This window comes from Gekko japonicus, unplaced genomic scaffold (assembly GCF_001447785.1).
Source record: "Gekko japonicus isolate JY-2015 unplaced genomic scaffold, Gekko_japonicus_V1.1 scaffold3, whole genome shotgun sequence".
NCBI lineage: Eukaryota > Metazoa > Chordata > Lepidosauria > Squamata > Gekkonidae > Gekko > Gekko japonicus.
This window is the reverse complement of record NW_015170887.1, coordinates 684,820-702,629: the sequence shown is the minus strand read 5'-3', so window position 1 is coordinate 702,629 and position 17,810 is coordinate 684,820. Positions and strand designations below refer to the sequence as shown.

At 42.8% G+C, this 17,810-nt stretch overlaps 1 protein-coding gene across 3 annotated transcripts in view; it reads right to left on the bottom strand.

Annotated features, from left to right (window-relative positions):
• Nucleotides 1–700: 700 nt before the first annotated feature.
• The window catches only part of GPATCH2L (G-patch domain containing 2 like), a 42,379-nt gene continuing 25,269 nt past the window's right edge, over nucleotides 701–17,810 (bottom strand). For 2 of the 3 annotated variants that reach the window (XM_015418373.1, XM_015418375.1), the window contains 2 exons: nucleotides 9,833–9,930; nucleotides 701–3,981 (listed from right to left, as the gene is read on the bottom strand). In XM_015418373.1, coding sequence (XP_015273859.1) covers nucleotides 3,908–3,981; nucleotides 9,833–9,930 — 172 coding nt within the window. In that variant the 3' untranslated portion in view covers nucleotides 701–3,907. The remainder of the gene's footprint in view (nucleotides 3,982–9,832; nucleotides 9,931–17,810) is intronic. The other variant, XM_015418374.1, reaches the window with a different exon arrangement.

The following is a 17,810-nucleotide window of genomic DNA, read 5'->3' as shown; positions in this document are numbered from 1 at the left end:
ACAAAGAAGTTACAGCAAAATGTGGGCAAAGACAGATGTCACACAACTGCTACAAAAGAGCCACCATAAATCTGGATGTCAGAGGGACGGAACACCTTACCCATGTGCCCAAAAATTTCATTCAACTAGGCTCATATCTACTGTGTGCAATTGTTAGCACGCCAGGTAAGTAGCCATGATGGGCAATGTGTTGATACACAAGCTACTGGGCAAGTGTAATTCCTCTGTCCTGCCAACATCACATTTAAATCAAGCCCAAACAAATCCCACATTTGTGTAAAAGTTTTTCAGTCTGCTTCAGGAAGCTCTACACATGTAGCATCCTTTCACATAGTTTATCACTGCAGACAGATATTTGGATGTGCAATTTCATGTACCTCTCAGTATTTCTCCAGGTATCACTGAAATGTTTGGGTATTTGGTTTTGATGCTAAGATGGGGCTCCTACTTGCTGGTGTGGGATTTTGGCCCTGTAGTAGGAGTTAAAGCCAGTTTATATTCTCAGTCTGAAAAGATACCTTTGAAAGTATTTTTAACACTGTATGTGATTATACTTAGATAATTACATGATGTTTTTTCCAGTCACAACACATGGTATAAAAGTTATAATCAAAAGGAATACTGAAGTGCATATAATGTAGCTCAGGAAAATCTATACTACGCACAAGTGTATTTCTCAGCAATTATATACAGGGTCCTGAATTTTAATATGTGTAAAACTGGGTCTTGCTAATAAGATTCAGATGCTAAGCAAATATTCATATTATTTGAAAACTGGACTTACTGTAAGTATAGTAGTGGCTATGCACATCAACAGAAGCATTTTACATTCTTACAAATAAATCTTTTAAAAGGAAGGGAAAGTTTCAAAGAGAAGCTGTAAAGTTATACATTTGTGCCTTTTCCCAGATTCCTTCAAACAATTAGGTTTTTGATTCATATTTTGTAGACACCATATGGAGAAATGAGATAAAAATTAAGAGAACAGTTCATCAAAAGAAAGAACTAGTGAAACTGCAACTCAGTACCACTTTAGTAAGCTTAGTGATAGGGAGTTTTTCACATGCATCCCTTTAACTGATTTTGTACCCCCAAAATAAATCAAAAGCAGAATAATAAATTTTTCATGATCTTGAGGTCACCCATTATGCAGCACAGGAGTGTTCAGTACTGTACACAACACAAGATATTGCTCTTGTTCATCTCCATAGGGCTTGCACAGGAGATCTTCCAGGAGGTGGGGGTGGACTGTGACCAAAGAGACTAACCTGGAAGCAACACAATGGCAGCTCTCCAAGTCCCTTTATAAATCTTCACACAGAACCTAAATAAGTCCTGGACATACATCCTCAGTACAGATTAAAGGGACTTTCCACATCAACTTTAAAGTCATTAAAAGCACAGAAAGTGTTTACGTATAATTTATGTCAGGACTGAAGACTGATGTTAATGGCTCAGGCACAGGCAAGGCATCACAAATGTAACTATACTAATAAGGCATAAGTGAGCTGTTCTACACTATTTGATAATATGAGTATATCACATGTGACAAAATCTATCAATATAATTGATGTTGGCCTAAAGGGTTGTAACATTTTTACAGTTAATACATTTTCTTATGCCCGTATTATGTTGTCTCTGTGTGTGTGTGTTTTACAGGCCAAAGAAATCAAAACAGTTTTAAAAGCAACTCGGACATATTAAGCTCTCATCCACATCTAAGCAACTTCAATTTGCTTCCCATGATTGGGGGGGGGGGGAGTATGCATACAAGTAGCAGTTCAGGTCTGTGGTTCCATTTGCTCCAGCCTTATACCTTTAAGGTACAAGGCAGCCAACTGGATGCTGGACTAGATGGACCTCCAGTCTGAGCAGCAGGACGCTCCTCTTCCCATCTCAACTGCCATACAGCCAATGGGATCCCATCAAAGATCTAATGGTTAACTGTCTACCAGCCATCCAGGCATGTTTATGGAACTAAAACCTGACGGAGGGTTCAAACAGGCCATTCAATAAAGAAGAGCACCCTGCCATTACTAAGATACAGAGATAACATACTGCAAACAAAATTAGAAAAAAGATCTTGGGTACGTGGCTGTCAAGATTCCTAAAACTTGACTTTGATTTGATATCTTTTGAAACTTTGCTCACATGTACTGAAGATTGGTAGCAATGAAAAGAAAGGTTGCTCGAGAAACCAAAAAGGTACCACGTCCTAGACCTACACTGTAATGAATATAATGCTACCAAAAATGCAGAATAAAACACAGTAGATCCTTTCCCGTGTAGTACTGTCCAGGAGGGACATTATACTGCAGGAAGCATCTTAGTTTGAAGAGGATCAATTAAGTGATCCTATCTGTACGAACACTGCTTTGAAACAAGGTATTTAAAAGGCTATTTATTAGAACTGCGACACGGGGACTTCAGATTAATACTTCAGCAGAGCCTTTGCAATAGCTTCCAGAAGAGAAGAGCCATGATTGGTAATCCATTTCATTGTCATTCGCTATAAGGAGTATATATTGCAGAGCATCCCACATGACAGCCCATTTTGTGCATTTATGGTTCCACTGACTTGTGCATCATGAAACACAGGAAAACAAGGCCAATTGGAAAGGAACCCTAATTAAAATCCATTATTAGGATGCCCCAGTGACACGGGAGGAAAAATCTAGAGCTGTATATACAGAAAGCCAACAGTCACTCCCGATGGAGGCTGAGCCAGTCGACTTCCTCAAAATTTGGGCCAACAAGTAGCCTTTGAGAACGTTCCCAATGCAAAACTTCAAGCCATCCTATTCAGATAACATGTTTTATCCTCTGTGAACCTCTGTGCTAATCAGAGATCTCTGCTTGCCAAAGACACGGGCTCTATCCCAGCCCCACCCCGCAAAGCACTGAAATTAGAATCTATCCTGCAGAACACATGACGTTCTAGAGCTGATAACATCCAAGGGATGAAGAATTTTGCAACAAAGACAGACATCTGAAATATCCAGTAATATTTTGTACGCACCTTCAGCAGCTGCTGACAGGTGTTGGGGTTGGAGATTAGTGTGCAATACGGTTATACATCCATTAAAACTGTAGCATGATAGCACAAACTGTCCTGGGTATAATTTTTTTAAAAAATAACATATGGTGGAGGGGGTTGGGTGGTGGCTCTATAGCATGATTGGTCCAGCTGGAAGTGATGTGGCACTGCTGTGGGCAGGACAACCATCTCCCAACTACACCGGAGATCTACCGAAGACTTGCACAGCTTGAAGACCCATGCCTCAGTAGGAGCTGTGGGGCTGACAGAGAAGGTGGACGCAGCTCTCCTGGGAGGAAGCCTCAACTGGGAAGGCAACCTAGAGAAGTTCTAGCACACGAGGCCAGCAGAGGCAGTCAGCCGGTGGTTGCCACTTCCTCCAGCTGCTATCTCATGCCATTCATACATAAGAAATGGTGATACCGTGAAGGCATTAGAACCAGTGTTACCAATACTTCTTATAGAGCTGTATCACTTCACACCATTTTTCAGGAAAATAATCGTAGTGTTAAAGGAGGTGTTAGGGTAAATACTTACGCAGAAACAGGAGGAAACTGAAAATGTGGAAACCCCAGCATCACTTAGGCATTTTTAAAACATGATTTGAACAACGTGTGGGGCAAACAAATAGTTTTCACAGAGGTGAACATCACATGCTAACATTGAAGAGATGGCTACGGTCAATCAAGGCAGTTGATAAAGATACTGACATACTCTGAAGTCCAACAAGCAGAACACCCAGCTGGTTATTCAAAGGAAGAGCTGCCTCCATCTAGCAGCGGTCAAGAACTTTCTCCTATGGCATTTTAAAAGAGTTGTCTGGGGTAGATATGGTATTTTTCTCCAATGAAAGGACTCTGGCCTGTCCAGTCAGTTCTGGTGTCTCTGGGAGTGTGTCACTGGTGGACCAGGGTCTGATGCATCTATGTGGATGGATAAAGCTGCTGGAACACCACAACAAGGAGAGAAGACAGAAGTATAATGAACAGTCATGTCACAGAAAAATACATAACTGAAATTCTACATGCTCAGAGTTCATTTGCCAAGCCCGCCCCTGCTGTCATTGCTTATCCCGTATATTTACTTTCAGCCAGGGTGACTGTATTCCAGAAGATTAGAATAGCAACAGTCATTGTACAGGGCAAGACTTATTTCATTTGGTTTTTTAAAGTGCCATCCTGAAAGCTGGCTTCTGCTAATAGATGGTCTGCTTCCTAGCCTGTGTTTTTGGTAAGGGGAAGAGAAAGGTCACTCACAAACATCATTATTGCATCTTCTTTTTTATTCAGACCATCAGATGTAGAGGGAAAATATATGCACAGACACAGTGCCAGCTTATCGCATGAAATAAGGAACTCTGGAACACCAAAAGCCAGATTTTGAAAGATTCTTGGTATCAGTACTGAAGCCTTGTCTATGTGTCAACATATCCAGGGTTGTGCTTATACAACACCAAATGAAAAATCAAATTTCTGAGCCAGAGTAACCAAAATTCTGGCTGCACATCTCAAAATCAGCGTCTATTTGCTCCTCTGACTCATTTTATTCTGTTTCAAAGGTTGTGAAGAGGATGTAATTTTTTTCCAGCAAATAATAGAAGGGGAGCAGAGTAGACAATGAAGTCATGAGATGCAAGCATGGAGGAAGAGAAAGGTTCTGCATAGAGCACCCACATCCCAACCACCATCTGCAGTTTGTACAGGAAGTAGGAAGAAATACCTCCTGTTTCTCGTCAAAAAGTGAAACAACTTTAGCAGAAAGGTGGAATCCAGTATAAGCAACGGACTACCCTGTGCAAAAATACAGAGGAAATATTATGCCAACAATGAATAAGCACTGGATAAAAGGAGCTGCAAGCTGTTCACTAGACTCGCATATACTTTCTGCACTTGCCTACCACACAGGAAAAGGATGGGAAGAGAAGAGGCAACACAGAGTCACTGAGATAGCGGTTGAAATAACCAGGCAAAATGAACAGGGCCAGAACGTGCTGCCGAGCAGTCCAGCTGTGAGACCATCAAACCTCTTTCTCTCTCACACACACACACACACCATGGGCTGATATGAACTCCATGTCAATTGGGTCTGAATGCCACTCACCTTCATAAAAGGTGAGCAATGAAAATACCAAACCAGATTCTCAGTAAAACAGCTAGATTCAAGTCCAGCAGCACCTTACAGACCAACAAGATTTTCGGGATATAAGCTTTCGAGAGCCAAGGCTCCCTTCACTGACTCTCAAATGCTTATACCCTCCCACCCAAATCTTGTTGGGTCTCTAAGTTGCTACTGGACTCAAACCTAGTTGTTCCACTGCAGACCAACACATCTACCCTCTGAAACCTGGTTCTCAGTAAACTCTTTATGCAGCCCAGAACCAAACTATTACATTTGCCAGCTGCCCAGCAGCAAGTAGGAAGAAGTGAGACCCCACTCATACACAAGGCAGCTTCAAGAACTCAGGGGGCTACAGATGGACTCCCAGAGAACCGTTTGTGTGAACTAGCGCCTCCTTGTGGGTAGTGTATGTGCAGCCACCCCTATCTCAGGAGTCTCAAGTTGCCAGACAGACTTCAGTTCTCACAGAACACTTCCGCGCAAGCCATAACTCAGCACACTCCCTAAGAAATAATGCCAGTGACATCACTGCGTGTGAATCTGCCCCACAGAGAACACAAGTAGAAAAACAAGGAAAGATGGGAGTTTCAAATTTATCCAGATCACAAAGGCACGATGTGTATGTGAGTTCTTGGGCAAACAGAAGGGACCCAGGGTTGCTCCTTCACTTCCAGCCACTAAATACCAGCCCTGCATCCTGAGTAGCCTGACGATCATCATCTGAATTCAGTCAAATTCAACAAAACTTTCTGCAGGTGGGAAGGGGGAGGGGTCTATGACAGAGGAAGATTTGTTGCTGCGTGTTTAAGAAAGAAGCTAAATTCATCACAATGACAGGGGAGAGTGTTGGCAGAGATTTGAGCTATTTATTCTTTTAGGAAAATCCTATAAAGAATGACATGAGGAAGCCTCTATCTGCAGTCTTGTTCATCACGTTGGTGAGGAGTCCGATAACAGATGTATGCAGTAGCGTGATTTAGTGCTGGGAGCTGGCCCCTGATGTGTATTAATACAGCGGCAAAGCGGAACGAGCCTCTCTTCATCACTCATCTCTATAAAAGAGGTGGAATCCGAGATGGCCCGATGTTAGGCAGAGCAAGCCCATTTGTTCTGCTGACTGATGGAGCCAGCTCAGGCTGTGTCCTTCACCTCCGTGGGGCACTCGGGTTGCATAAAAAGAGTTCAGTGAAGCAGGACCTTGGTCAACTAGCAAGATGAGAGCAGTTGGGCTCAGCCATGGGTGTATTTGGGAAGAACAGTCTTGCATGGAAGGGATATGGCTCTGAGGTTACAGACTCCCTATTCTCGAGTCTGGGCCTGAATTATGATCCACTCCTCTCTGTCATTAAATTCCTCAGATGGAGCTAACCCACAGTGAAGGAAAACAGAAGCCCACAAACTACCCCAAGAGAGGAAACACCCAAGTTTGTAAGGACTGAAAGAACCGGGGGGGGGATCCAGTGACTAGGGTTGTGAGTGTCCCATACATCACAAAAAACATCAGGAATGATATTTTGCTCCCTTACAAAGTCTACATACTTTGTTGTTGTTTTTTAGAAAAACACAATTTCAGAATCTTAAAACAGGGTTTAAGCAGGATACAGGGTTACACTTTTGTGTTCTGGATTACAGAATCTTTCCCCACAACTTGAACTCTGCTCCCATTAGCTGATAATTGAGACTCTTTACAGGAAAGACAATGATGGTAGTAAGATGCTTGCAGATTCCTGTGCTCAAAGATGTACTCCTTGAGAGTTATCCTAGATAGGACTGGGGGGCCCCTATTTGCCATTTAAATTTATAAGCAACAAGGGTAGGATACAGAGTTTCATTTCCAGGTCAAAAGGAATGCAGAGATGAGGGGAGCTGAGCCCTCTCCAGCCTTGCTGCCCTGTACTCAGTTCCAATATCCAAGTCAGACTGGGGAGAAAATGAAACAACAGACTGCAAGGAGGGAAGGCAAGGAGGAAGGAGGTCTCCCGTTACCCATATCATATGCCTCTTGTGATGTACATTATATCCACTCACCTTAGCCATCCCTGCTTTACACATCAATTCAGCATAAAGAAAGAAAGTATGCTGCCACACCACTTCTACTTTGGACCTTATAAAGGCTCATCATGAGCATGTTTGGTCATTACCTGCATCTTACAGAACTTCTAAAAAATGCTGCCAAGCTCCAGATTACAAACATGTAGAAAGAGGTTTATTTAGCAGTTCTTCAAATGCCAATTACTCCAAAGCATTTCCCAGTTTGCTTTAACCCCATGAAAAGATCAGTGGTTAAACCTTCACAGAACGAATTCATTTGCAACATTTCCAAAAGACACATCAAGTAGGGGGTGTACAAAAAAAATCTGGTATTTTCCAGATTTGAGTATACATAGTATATTCGGATTTGGTAAATATTTGGGATTGCCGATTTTTTCTCGGTCCCATTATACCGTATGGGAATCATTATAGTCAATTGTCCCCATAGGCTCTAATGGAGAATCTAACTAGGGGGTATCTGGGGCTTGGGGGGGGCAGCTGTTTTTTGAGGTAAAGGCACCAAATTTGCAGCATAGTTGCTGGTGCCTCCCCCCACCCCCCCGTTTCAAAAAGACTGGACCAGGGGGTCCAATTCTATAAGCCCCAAAAAGAAGGTGCCCCCATCCTCCATTACTTCCAATGGGGGAGGGAAGGCTTTTAAAGGGAATGCGTTCCATTTAAATACCTTTTGCAAGCTGTGCCATGAGTGAACTCCAAAGCAGCGAGGTCACCTAGAAGGCGTTTAAAGGGAAGGCAATCCCTCTAAACACCAGCTATCTGGTAGCCACAAAAAATCCCAAATATTTTCAGGATTTTTTGGGCTCAGCCATTTTAGACAGCTTTAGACAATACTGAGATTTATATCTGGTTGAAAAAAATATTTTTTTCAGCTCAGTATTGCTGAATCATTGCCCCTAATCTCAAGAACATATTGTATTTTAAACAGGAGTACATAGGTATAAGTAATGTTATGATACGTTCCCTATAGCACTGAAGTTACTGAAGCAGGCTTTCAAATGCCCTTTGGCAAAGAGTGCTGGCTAAGGTAGTAACACATTACATCTACCATGTGATCTCCCCATGGGGACCTGCAGAAGAATGCTGGCTGCAAACTCCCCATGGGAACTCAATTCAAAAGTGCCACAGAGGCACAATTTAGATCAGGATTGTTGTGTGGGCAACAGGGGTTCATGCCCCAATGCAGTTTTCCTGACCAAAAACAGCCCAGTGGAGGTTATCTGCCCCACTGAATGTGCACTGAATGTTGCATGTGCAGCTCCACTACGCAAGGCCAAATAACCACCTCAGGGCTGTTTCTGGTAGGGAAAACAGTGCAGGGAGAAGGCAGGAGGCCTCTTCTCCCCCTGTGCCATGGACCCAATTTGAAATGGGCCCGTGTTACTTCTGAATTGAGTTCCCACAGGAAACTTGCAGCTGGCATCCTGTTGCAAGTCCCCATGGAGATCATATGGGAGATGTAACATGTCATTTGGCCCTAGATGTGACACAAGAAATACCCTTTGACACTGGAGAAGGGAGGAAATAGCACGCAGATGTTTGGACCAGTCAAAAGCAGCTTGTGTTGTTTCTGTTAAACCCAATACAAGACATCATGGACCCCTAGCTCTCCACCCAGGGGAAGGGAAGGGTCAGCAGCTATCACATATTATGACTGCCTATTAAGCCAATCAAGAATTTGGAAGAAGCTGGGGTGAAGATTTATCTGCATCATCTGAATTTTGCTGGAAGCACTGCTAGGAAACACTGCAAGACACTGGGTGATCTACATCTAATCCCAAATCCTCTCTCAAAGCATTTTATTTCCAGGTTTCTTGGCACAAATGAAATCTCTCTGTCGTGGGTCAGCCAGGGCTCAGTGAGGACTCCTTAGGAGGACTCTTCAGGAGAAGAGGAGCCCCATGTAGCCAGCTCTGAGTCAGAAGAAGCTGGCAAGCAAAAAGATCAGCTGCAGGCTTCTCAGGATTCACAGCCAACAGCAAGCACAGAACCACTGACACCTCCAGCCCTGATCCAACAGGTGAAACTCAGCTGATTGTTTCCAGCCCTTCAGTATCACCCACACCCTTAGAGTGCCACAGAAGGAGGCTATGAACTACAGGAGATATGACAAAGTGCACACCTCCTGGCCGGACGCCAGCTGCTTGAGTAGTTGTAGGATTACTCCCAAGCAGTTGGCTGCAAACATGATGCTTAAGCATATGGTTATAAAAACCAGCCAAGGGAGACTGTTAGGCATGGAAGCAACAAGTTGAAATCCCTCTGACTCTGCAACCACTGCATTGGATCCTGTCTCTATCCTGTGACTTTTTGGACCATTTCCTGACTCTGCCTTCATCTTGCTCCTGAATCTGCTCATAACTCTTGGATTCTCAGACCTTGCTGGATGGACTCACTCTCAAACTAGACTCCTGACTCTGTGCTTAACCTGGGACCAGACCTTGACTACACCTCTTGAGTTGGTGCTCTTGTCTTACCCACTCTACACTCTGACAGTGCGCCCTAAACCGTTCCCAGCCTGGCTTGCAACACTCCCTATGATAATCCCTATGGTAGTTTTGACAAACATTTCCCAATATTCTTCTAGTTCCTCTCATTGTCTTCTAATACTAACCCCCACTCCCTCACCTGAGGCTGGGCTGGAAAGGGAGGATGTTGCCATTACTGGCTTCCGCTTCCTCTTGATGTCCCTTGAGCATGGAGGTCCCAGATGGAGATTAGTCTGCCTGAAAAGGAGGAAACAAACCTTTTTGATTAAAAAATTAAGGCAATGAACACCATGCTGACGGTCCCTTTAAAAAGAAAACAAGCAACCTTTAATGATCTTTTACCAAATTCATTTAACACACTACTTTTTCTAATGAAAAAGCCACAAAAGAGCATCAACACTTTGCAATTCAAATATTACACAGCAGTCACCCACACAACTTACATGAGAATAAAACAGAATATGAAGAGTCAGCTGAAGCAGCTTGTAGAGCATTTTTAATGTTCAGACATCTGTGCAGAAACAGTCAGAAAAAATTGCGTGCCATCACCAAAAGAAAACACAGGATGGTACCAAGCTAAGAATATTTAATAATGATCTTTTGAACCTGCCTATCAAATCAATTTATAACTACATAAGTGCAAAAACATTAGGGTCAGTATATATCAATGTTATTAATAATTGTTAGAGTTAATGTTTTAAATGGCCTATCTTGGTTTGATTCAAGGTTTATTCTTCATTAAGCATATTGTATCTGTTTCATTCATGTAAAGTGCATCACTGTTTATATGTTTTAAAGTTAAAAGTTATAAATAAAATGTTTTTTTTAAAAAAAGAATATTTAAGCCCATCAATTTCAGTTCATTTAACTCTGTGCTGGATTGTGCCCTTGTCTTCAAGTATCTAGCTAAATGTCCTTGCAAGTGCACAAACACAGCCAAATGGAAATCAATTAAGTTTCACAACCGCCTCTTTCATCTCTAAGCAGATATAAATTCTGTAGTGCAAATATATATGGGCTCCATCACCAAAGGTTTTGGATTATAGCATAACTAGAAATAAGGCCCGTTGTGGAAATAAATACAACGGGATCTAGAAAGAGGCTCTGGGAGAGTGCTCTGGCTTTGGGCAAACAGTGTCAGTCTGCTTTTAAAACATGAATCTGGGACCTGCACACCACAAGAATACAGCAGATTCCATATGCAACTGACATTCCAACTGCCTTGCGGGGGGGGGGAGTTTGAGGTGTGGAAGTCCAATCAGCTTCCATATGCAAAAGACCAATCAGCTTCCATATGCAAAAGACCAGGTTGTCGCAGCAGTTGTGGTGTGGGCGGGACCCAGGCTTTGCCTTCTGATTGGTGGTGATATATGCTGAGGAGCAGTGCCATCAGCCATACACTAAGGGAGTGCATTTTAGAATTAGAACTTTGGCACCCACTATTCAATTATATATAAGGAGAGATGGCACCATTTAGTTTCAAGAGAACATTCTAATTGTTATAGCAACTATTTAACATGCATTCAGAAAAGTATTTGGTTTGCAAAATAGGAACACTGCTGTTAGTCAATCTACCCTGTTCTAGTCAATCTACCCTGTTCTACACATTTTTGTACCTTGTTGAATTCTGGCAAGAACACATGCTTCTTTTTCAACATGGCAAAACCTCACCTAATGCAAGAACTATTTCTGGTGGCATCACAGTATTTCTGAAATGCTAATTCTATTTACTTCATTTATATGATGGGGACCCAAAACAGCTTACATCTTTCTCCCCTCCTTTGTTTTATTCCTTGCAGCAACCCTGCGAAGTGGGTTAAACTGAAAGTATGTGACTAGCCCAAAGTTACCCAGCAAACGTCCATGGCAGAGTGGGGATCTAGACCACACTGGCTCTCTCTTTACACAATGCAGACCTACAATAAGCTCAAAATGAAGATGAATGGCTCCTAACTCAAGTTCCCCCTGGTGTCACCCTTGTGTTCTGTGCACGACTTAGGCTGCCTTCACACTGAGGTTATGCTCTGGTTTTGTTGCTGAACTAGCACAGGGAGTTTGAAACAAAGATATCATCCCCTATTCATCTTCTTTTGTTTTTCTCACCATTTTGCTGTGACCTTTCCCAAACAAGGTGCACTACAATATTTTGGGAAAGATCGCAGTCAAACTGCCTCTGTATGGTACGGATAGGATAGGAAGGTGTGGATTGTTGCAGGTCCCACCCACATTAGTGTCATTTTCCTTTCTCCTTCCCTCCTCCACTGCCCCACTGTGGAGTTTTTCAGGCTAAAAAAACCTAGTAAGTTACATCACTGTAGTGTTAAGCTACAGCAACATGACAATTACTAATTTTAACCTATAGCACTATGTCAATTACTGGAGTTTTTAAAGCCTGAGAAAGCCCTCCACTGGCACAGCTACAGGGGACCTGGACGGTGGAAAACTACTGTGGGACACTCTGTTGCCACTGCAAATGCTTCCATATTCGCAGTGGCAATGCAAGAACACACACACATTATTGCCATATGTACAAAGCTTTATTAACCATCACCATAACCTGAACTGACTGAAATGTGAACTATTCCCCTTGCCCCCAAATCCAATACTGCTAAAATGCCACATAAAGCAAAGGCAATGAGACCAGAGTTGGTATGCCAGACACCTATTTTTCCCATTTCCATTATAAATATGATTTATTTCTGGCATGGATGGGGCATCTCCTGCCCACAATACTTCTGTAAAATATAAATATCTAGCTTCCCCACTTAACAGACAATATTATACTGCAACAAAATAAAGGAGAACCTGGGATACCCCCATACCAGTTCTCAACAAGATAAAGAAGGATGCCTGCGCTAAAGAAGTGAGGTCTAGTAAGGCATTAGCTTACGCTCATACAGGCACAGTGGGTCATAAATCCCTATAACATACCTTTCATTCACGTTTATCCTTTATTGATTATCTTCCCTCCTGATTTATTAAATCAGGATCTTATTGAACTCTCACTGGTTTCATCCAACCTGGCGGTAAAGGTGTCCATTTCAAGCTCCGCCTGCAACACTTGCCTAACTGCTCCTCTGCCTCTCATCCTGATAAATAAATGCAGAAAGCAAGCCTACATGTGTAGCCACCAAAACATGTGCTTTAGTTCCTTATATAACAACTCTGCACCAACCTCTCCCCTACAAAATGGGTAAGTATAGAGCTGAGTTTTTAAAACAGGACTCCAGCTTCCACAAATAGTAACCATTGAACTCCACGGAACTTCAGTTCCAGCTGCCCAGGCCTCTTAGTTCTTCCAAGAATGTGTGAAAAGAAGAGGTAAGAATGCTAAGGCTTCCCTGTCCCTACTTACTCTCTACCAAGTTACAACAGAATCTAATCAGAGTTCTTAGCAGCACAAAAATGCCAGAACTGTACACCAGGTTACAGCTTCTGCAAGCCAGTGCCAGTTCTTTTTCTTGGAATCTTACACTATGCATTAAAGGAGCAATTGACCAGCTAGCAGTCAGCGGCAGCATCCTGCTATCGTTCTCATTTTGGGAGGCTCACATCCCTCCCCAAATCTTGCTGCAGAAAAACTAGCATGCTGCTTCTCACTTAGCAGATGCTCTCATTCCACATGGGAGGGACCATGTTTCAGAGATCAATACAGAGTGCCCTTTGTCATTTTCGGAGTACCATCAGGTTGCATACAAATCTCTTACATGGCTAACTACAGGGCCACTCTCCAAGTGGTGTTGCTCACATCAACAGAGTACAAAAGAGACTTATGCACTGCCTCCAGCCTGAAAGATACCCTTTCCCATCATTGCTCAAAATACCAGGGATGTCACAAAGGTGTCTAGACACACTCTCAAAATATGTGTCCTGTTCCTGTATTGTGAACCAGCTACCCCAGCCAGGGTTTTGAGGGAGGCACAAAACCATCCCCCGTGCCTTAGCATTTGGCCATCCATATGTTCTATTAACCTTAACCTCAAAGATCTAGAAGCAGAGGTGGAGAAGTTGTTCAGTATATAAAAACTGTCTTTCCATTTTCTGGGAAAGAAAAATTGCTCTTCTTATGGACTACCAGCTTCATCCCATTTAGGTTTGCAGAACAGTTAGCTGGCTGTATAAGATTACTCCCCCAAATGCATACAATGAAAAGTTGGAATTAGACATTACAGTGAACGCTGCAAATTAAACAGAATTCTAAAAAAGCTGGCAATGTTTAATTATAATTCAGTTTTAGAGTCACCATCATATGAAGCTTTAATTTCAGGAGCAAAAGGGGCCTCAGCTGAGAAACAGACATTCTAGTATCAAACCTAGGAATATCATGAGCAACGTTTTCTAAATACCTGAATATTAGCCCCCTGCACCAAGCCCATATTCTACCAAAACAGTACAATTGTCTTACCTTACCCTCCCCGCCCCCCCCCCAGTTTTCAAAGTGAAGTATGTGGACTATGCTAATGTAAGTTACTACAAGTGTTTAATACTCTACTCCCTTCCAAACAAAATACAGAATTTGCCTCATGTAAAAGAAAATACTCAGTACAACTCACAAGTCCTATCAAGAGCAGTTATGCAGTACTCAGCTCAGCTGTTGTTGTTGTAAGTATAACAGCCATAGCAAATACAGATCACACAAAAGGTACTTTTTCTAAGCCTTGAGGCTATTTCTGATAGCTTCAAAGGTCAAAATTAATAGCGAGAACAGAGATCCTCCTCTCCTTTGAAACAACACCAGCCAGCTGGGCACCCAAACCTGATCTACACATCACAAGTAGAAATCTCTGCAAGGTGTACATCCAATCACCACACTGAACACAGTGTCTGCGCATGTAAGAATTAACCCATTATAATGTAATGAACAGCTCACATCCAATGCCATGTTCTGCTATCAGTGGCATATTTCTTATAACTCAACAGCACCACAGAACCACTGCCATGCACATCTGCACAGGCAACTCTCACAATGACTCTGCTCCCATTTTCTGAGTGGCTATCACTCAGGCTGCTAGAATCAAAGATAGCATCTATTGCCAACATTTGGCCACCCACGTGACTAATTTTCTTCCCTCCACCCCACTGTGACGCTAGCAGCAGCATCAAATACTGAACCAGCCAACACAGCCAGATGTCAAAATCCAGCAAAGTAAAGGCAGGGATTCAACATATATTTTTATCTTTATTTGATCTGTATCCCACCCTACCCTGCAAGCAGGCTCTGGGTGGCTCACAGCACATAAATATAACAATTTAAAGTGCTCTCAGAAAGCCTGACTCTTGTATGTGTGCTCATATATACTGATTTTTAGCAAGTGGCCAAAATTCCCAACACTTAATACATAATCTCTGAGGCCCCGATCTCAATTGGGAGACCGTTCTACCAGGCCGGAGCCAGAGCCGAAAAGGCTCTGGCCAAGGCTAAGCAGACATACCTTGGGCTGGGGATCACCCACATATGTTCTCAAGGTTCACAAGGTGTCCTCAGCACAGTCAAGCCTCTCTGTCATGGCGTTCACCCATGGCGTGAGCAGGAAGCAAATCTGGGCTCATCTTAAAATAACTTGAGTATTTCTCTCATGCTGAGCCTAAACTGCGCCATGGTCTTACCCAGCATCTCCTCTCAGCAACCCTTGGCTCTGTTCTAAGAAACAGCATACTACCAAGCCAAATGGCCATACTGCAACTATTAAGCATTGCCCAGAGGTGGGAGCACAGACTGTCTAAATCACTCCTAAGGTGGCCAGGATGAGGAACTTTTTACACTACCAAATCTACAAGGCAGATCATGTAAAGGAACCAGATGGCAACCCCCCAAACAGGTCCCAAATTTAAGGGAGGAAAGTGGTACAAGGAAGAATTCAGTACTGGCTTCTTGTTTTTGTCTTTCCCCCCCTCAAAAAAAGGTTTCATTGTCAAACAGAAGCCATAACAGACAAGGCATGATTATTAGATGCTTTGTGTTCCTAAAGAGCAGCAATTACAGGCATGTGAAAAGAAGGGAAGCAATCCCTGAGATGCTCTTCCTTGCATGCCCCCCAAGAGGCAGCAGGCCATTAAAATTCCATGATGAAGAATCAAAACAGCCTGGGAACAGCCAGGAGGCAATACAGCAAATTAATACACCAACCATCCCCAGGGAGGACAGCAAAAAAGAGGATTCTTCACTTTGCAAAATAAAATTATACTACTAATGATAACAGAGTCACCAAACCACCCACCCACACAGACACACCACTTCTAATGATAGGTGTGGAAGTCCCAGGGCTGCCTAATACTTTCAGAGAAGTCTCCCCACTTCACAGACAGAATTGCTAGAAAGGAAGTCCTGGAATATTACAATTTATGCAGCCTTTCAACTGCGCCTTCCAAGGAACACTCCTCACAGAGCCTTCTCCTTGACATCGAAAAGCCCTCCTTGCACACCCATGGCTCTGAAACTCAGCAATCTGGCTGGCGGCTCTGTTTAAATGAAGCAGTGGGTTACAAGCCAGTCACTATGCTGTCAAATGAATGGCACCAGAAATCACTGGGGAGGCAAAGAAAACATGTGTTAAGGCAGAACGGTGGAAAAAACAGAATTTGCCTAATAACACTGTTCCCAATTGCTTAACATATTCACAAATGCTTTCCACATATGGTCCCTTACACAAACTGTTAGTTTGAGCAGTATAGAAATAAAAATAAACTCTTTCCTATCTACTAGGCCCCAAAAAGCTCATGTCTCCCAAAAAGCCAGAACTCAGTAAACCTGGGCGTGTTCATAATTTACATGCTGTACTCTAGAGACTCAAAAAAGCTCTTGGTAATATCTCAAGACAGCCTTGCAGACAAAGAGTTACTAGATCAACCATCCACACATAAGCCAGATGTGGCTTAGTCAAGGAAACAAACAAAGGACCCAGCTTTAAGCCTCCCGGCCTATTCACCCGGAAGCAATTTAATCACTGCCAGCAAGCAGGCAAGTGGCTAATTGCAAGCCTACCTCATGTCCTATCTGGACCTCAGCTAATAGCTTACATCACAATACCAGCAACCTTTACTTCAGGCAGTCAAAATATGTCATTTGTATCTTGATCATAAAAGCAAAGCCCACCCACTTCCAACTCAATGCAAGTGCAAATCTCCTTGACCTTTTAGCACAAATTCCCCCCACTCAACACTCCCCATTCTGGCAACTGTAGAAGGGTGGAAAGTCCCACAAAGTCTCAAATGAAAGCCTTTCTGGTCTCACACAACCTTAAGACACCCTATTAAAGCAATAAAGGATATCCAGTTCTGTTTGGAAATAAAGACCTCCTCTTTTAACAAACATTTCAAGCAGTTATTTTGGAATTTTAATCAGTGCATTTTTTCCTGCTCTTCAAACTAAATTTAGTGGATCTTCCCATTAGTTCCTTGAGCCAGTCCTTTTTAACATTCTTAAATAATTACTGCTACATTTTTGTCTCTAATGCAATGCAAACCTTGTGCGTTATGTGCCATCAGTCACTTCCTACTGATGGCGACCCTATGAATTAATTACTTCCAAAATGTCCTATCATTAACAGCCTTGCTCAGGTTTAGCAAACTGCTTCCTTTATTAAGTCAATCCATCTCATGTTGGGTCTTCCTCTTATCTTACTGCCTTCAACTTTCCATAGCATTATTGTTTTTTCCAGCTGAGTCTTGTGTAGGGATGGGCACAGACCAGCTCACGAACCTAATTTTATTATGAAATCACTCAGTTCATGACCCAGCACCGACAATGAACCTCCAACGAACCACCATGTTTTTCACTGAGATTTGTGTGGTTCGTATCTGTGGTTCATGCACAAGTGACGAGTTCACCCACTTCTGGGTGAACTCACTGCTTAGAACTCACTTGTGTGCGGTGTGGCTTGCAAAAGCCATTTAAAGGGAATGTTCTCTTTAAATGTCTTTTGCAAGCCACGCCGCTGAAGTCCAAGAGGTGAGTTCACCTGGGAGTGAATTCGCTGCTTGGACTTCACTCTTACGCAATGCAGCTTGCTTACTTAAGAACAAGCCCTATTGGGCTTAGTTTACTTCCAAGTAAACAAGCATAGGCCTGGCTTGACAAGTAAAAAAAAAGCCGGGAGAGAGGGAACTCTTTATGACAG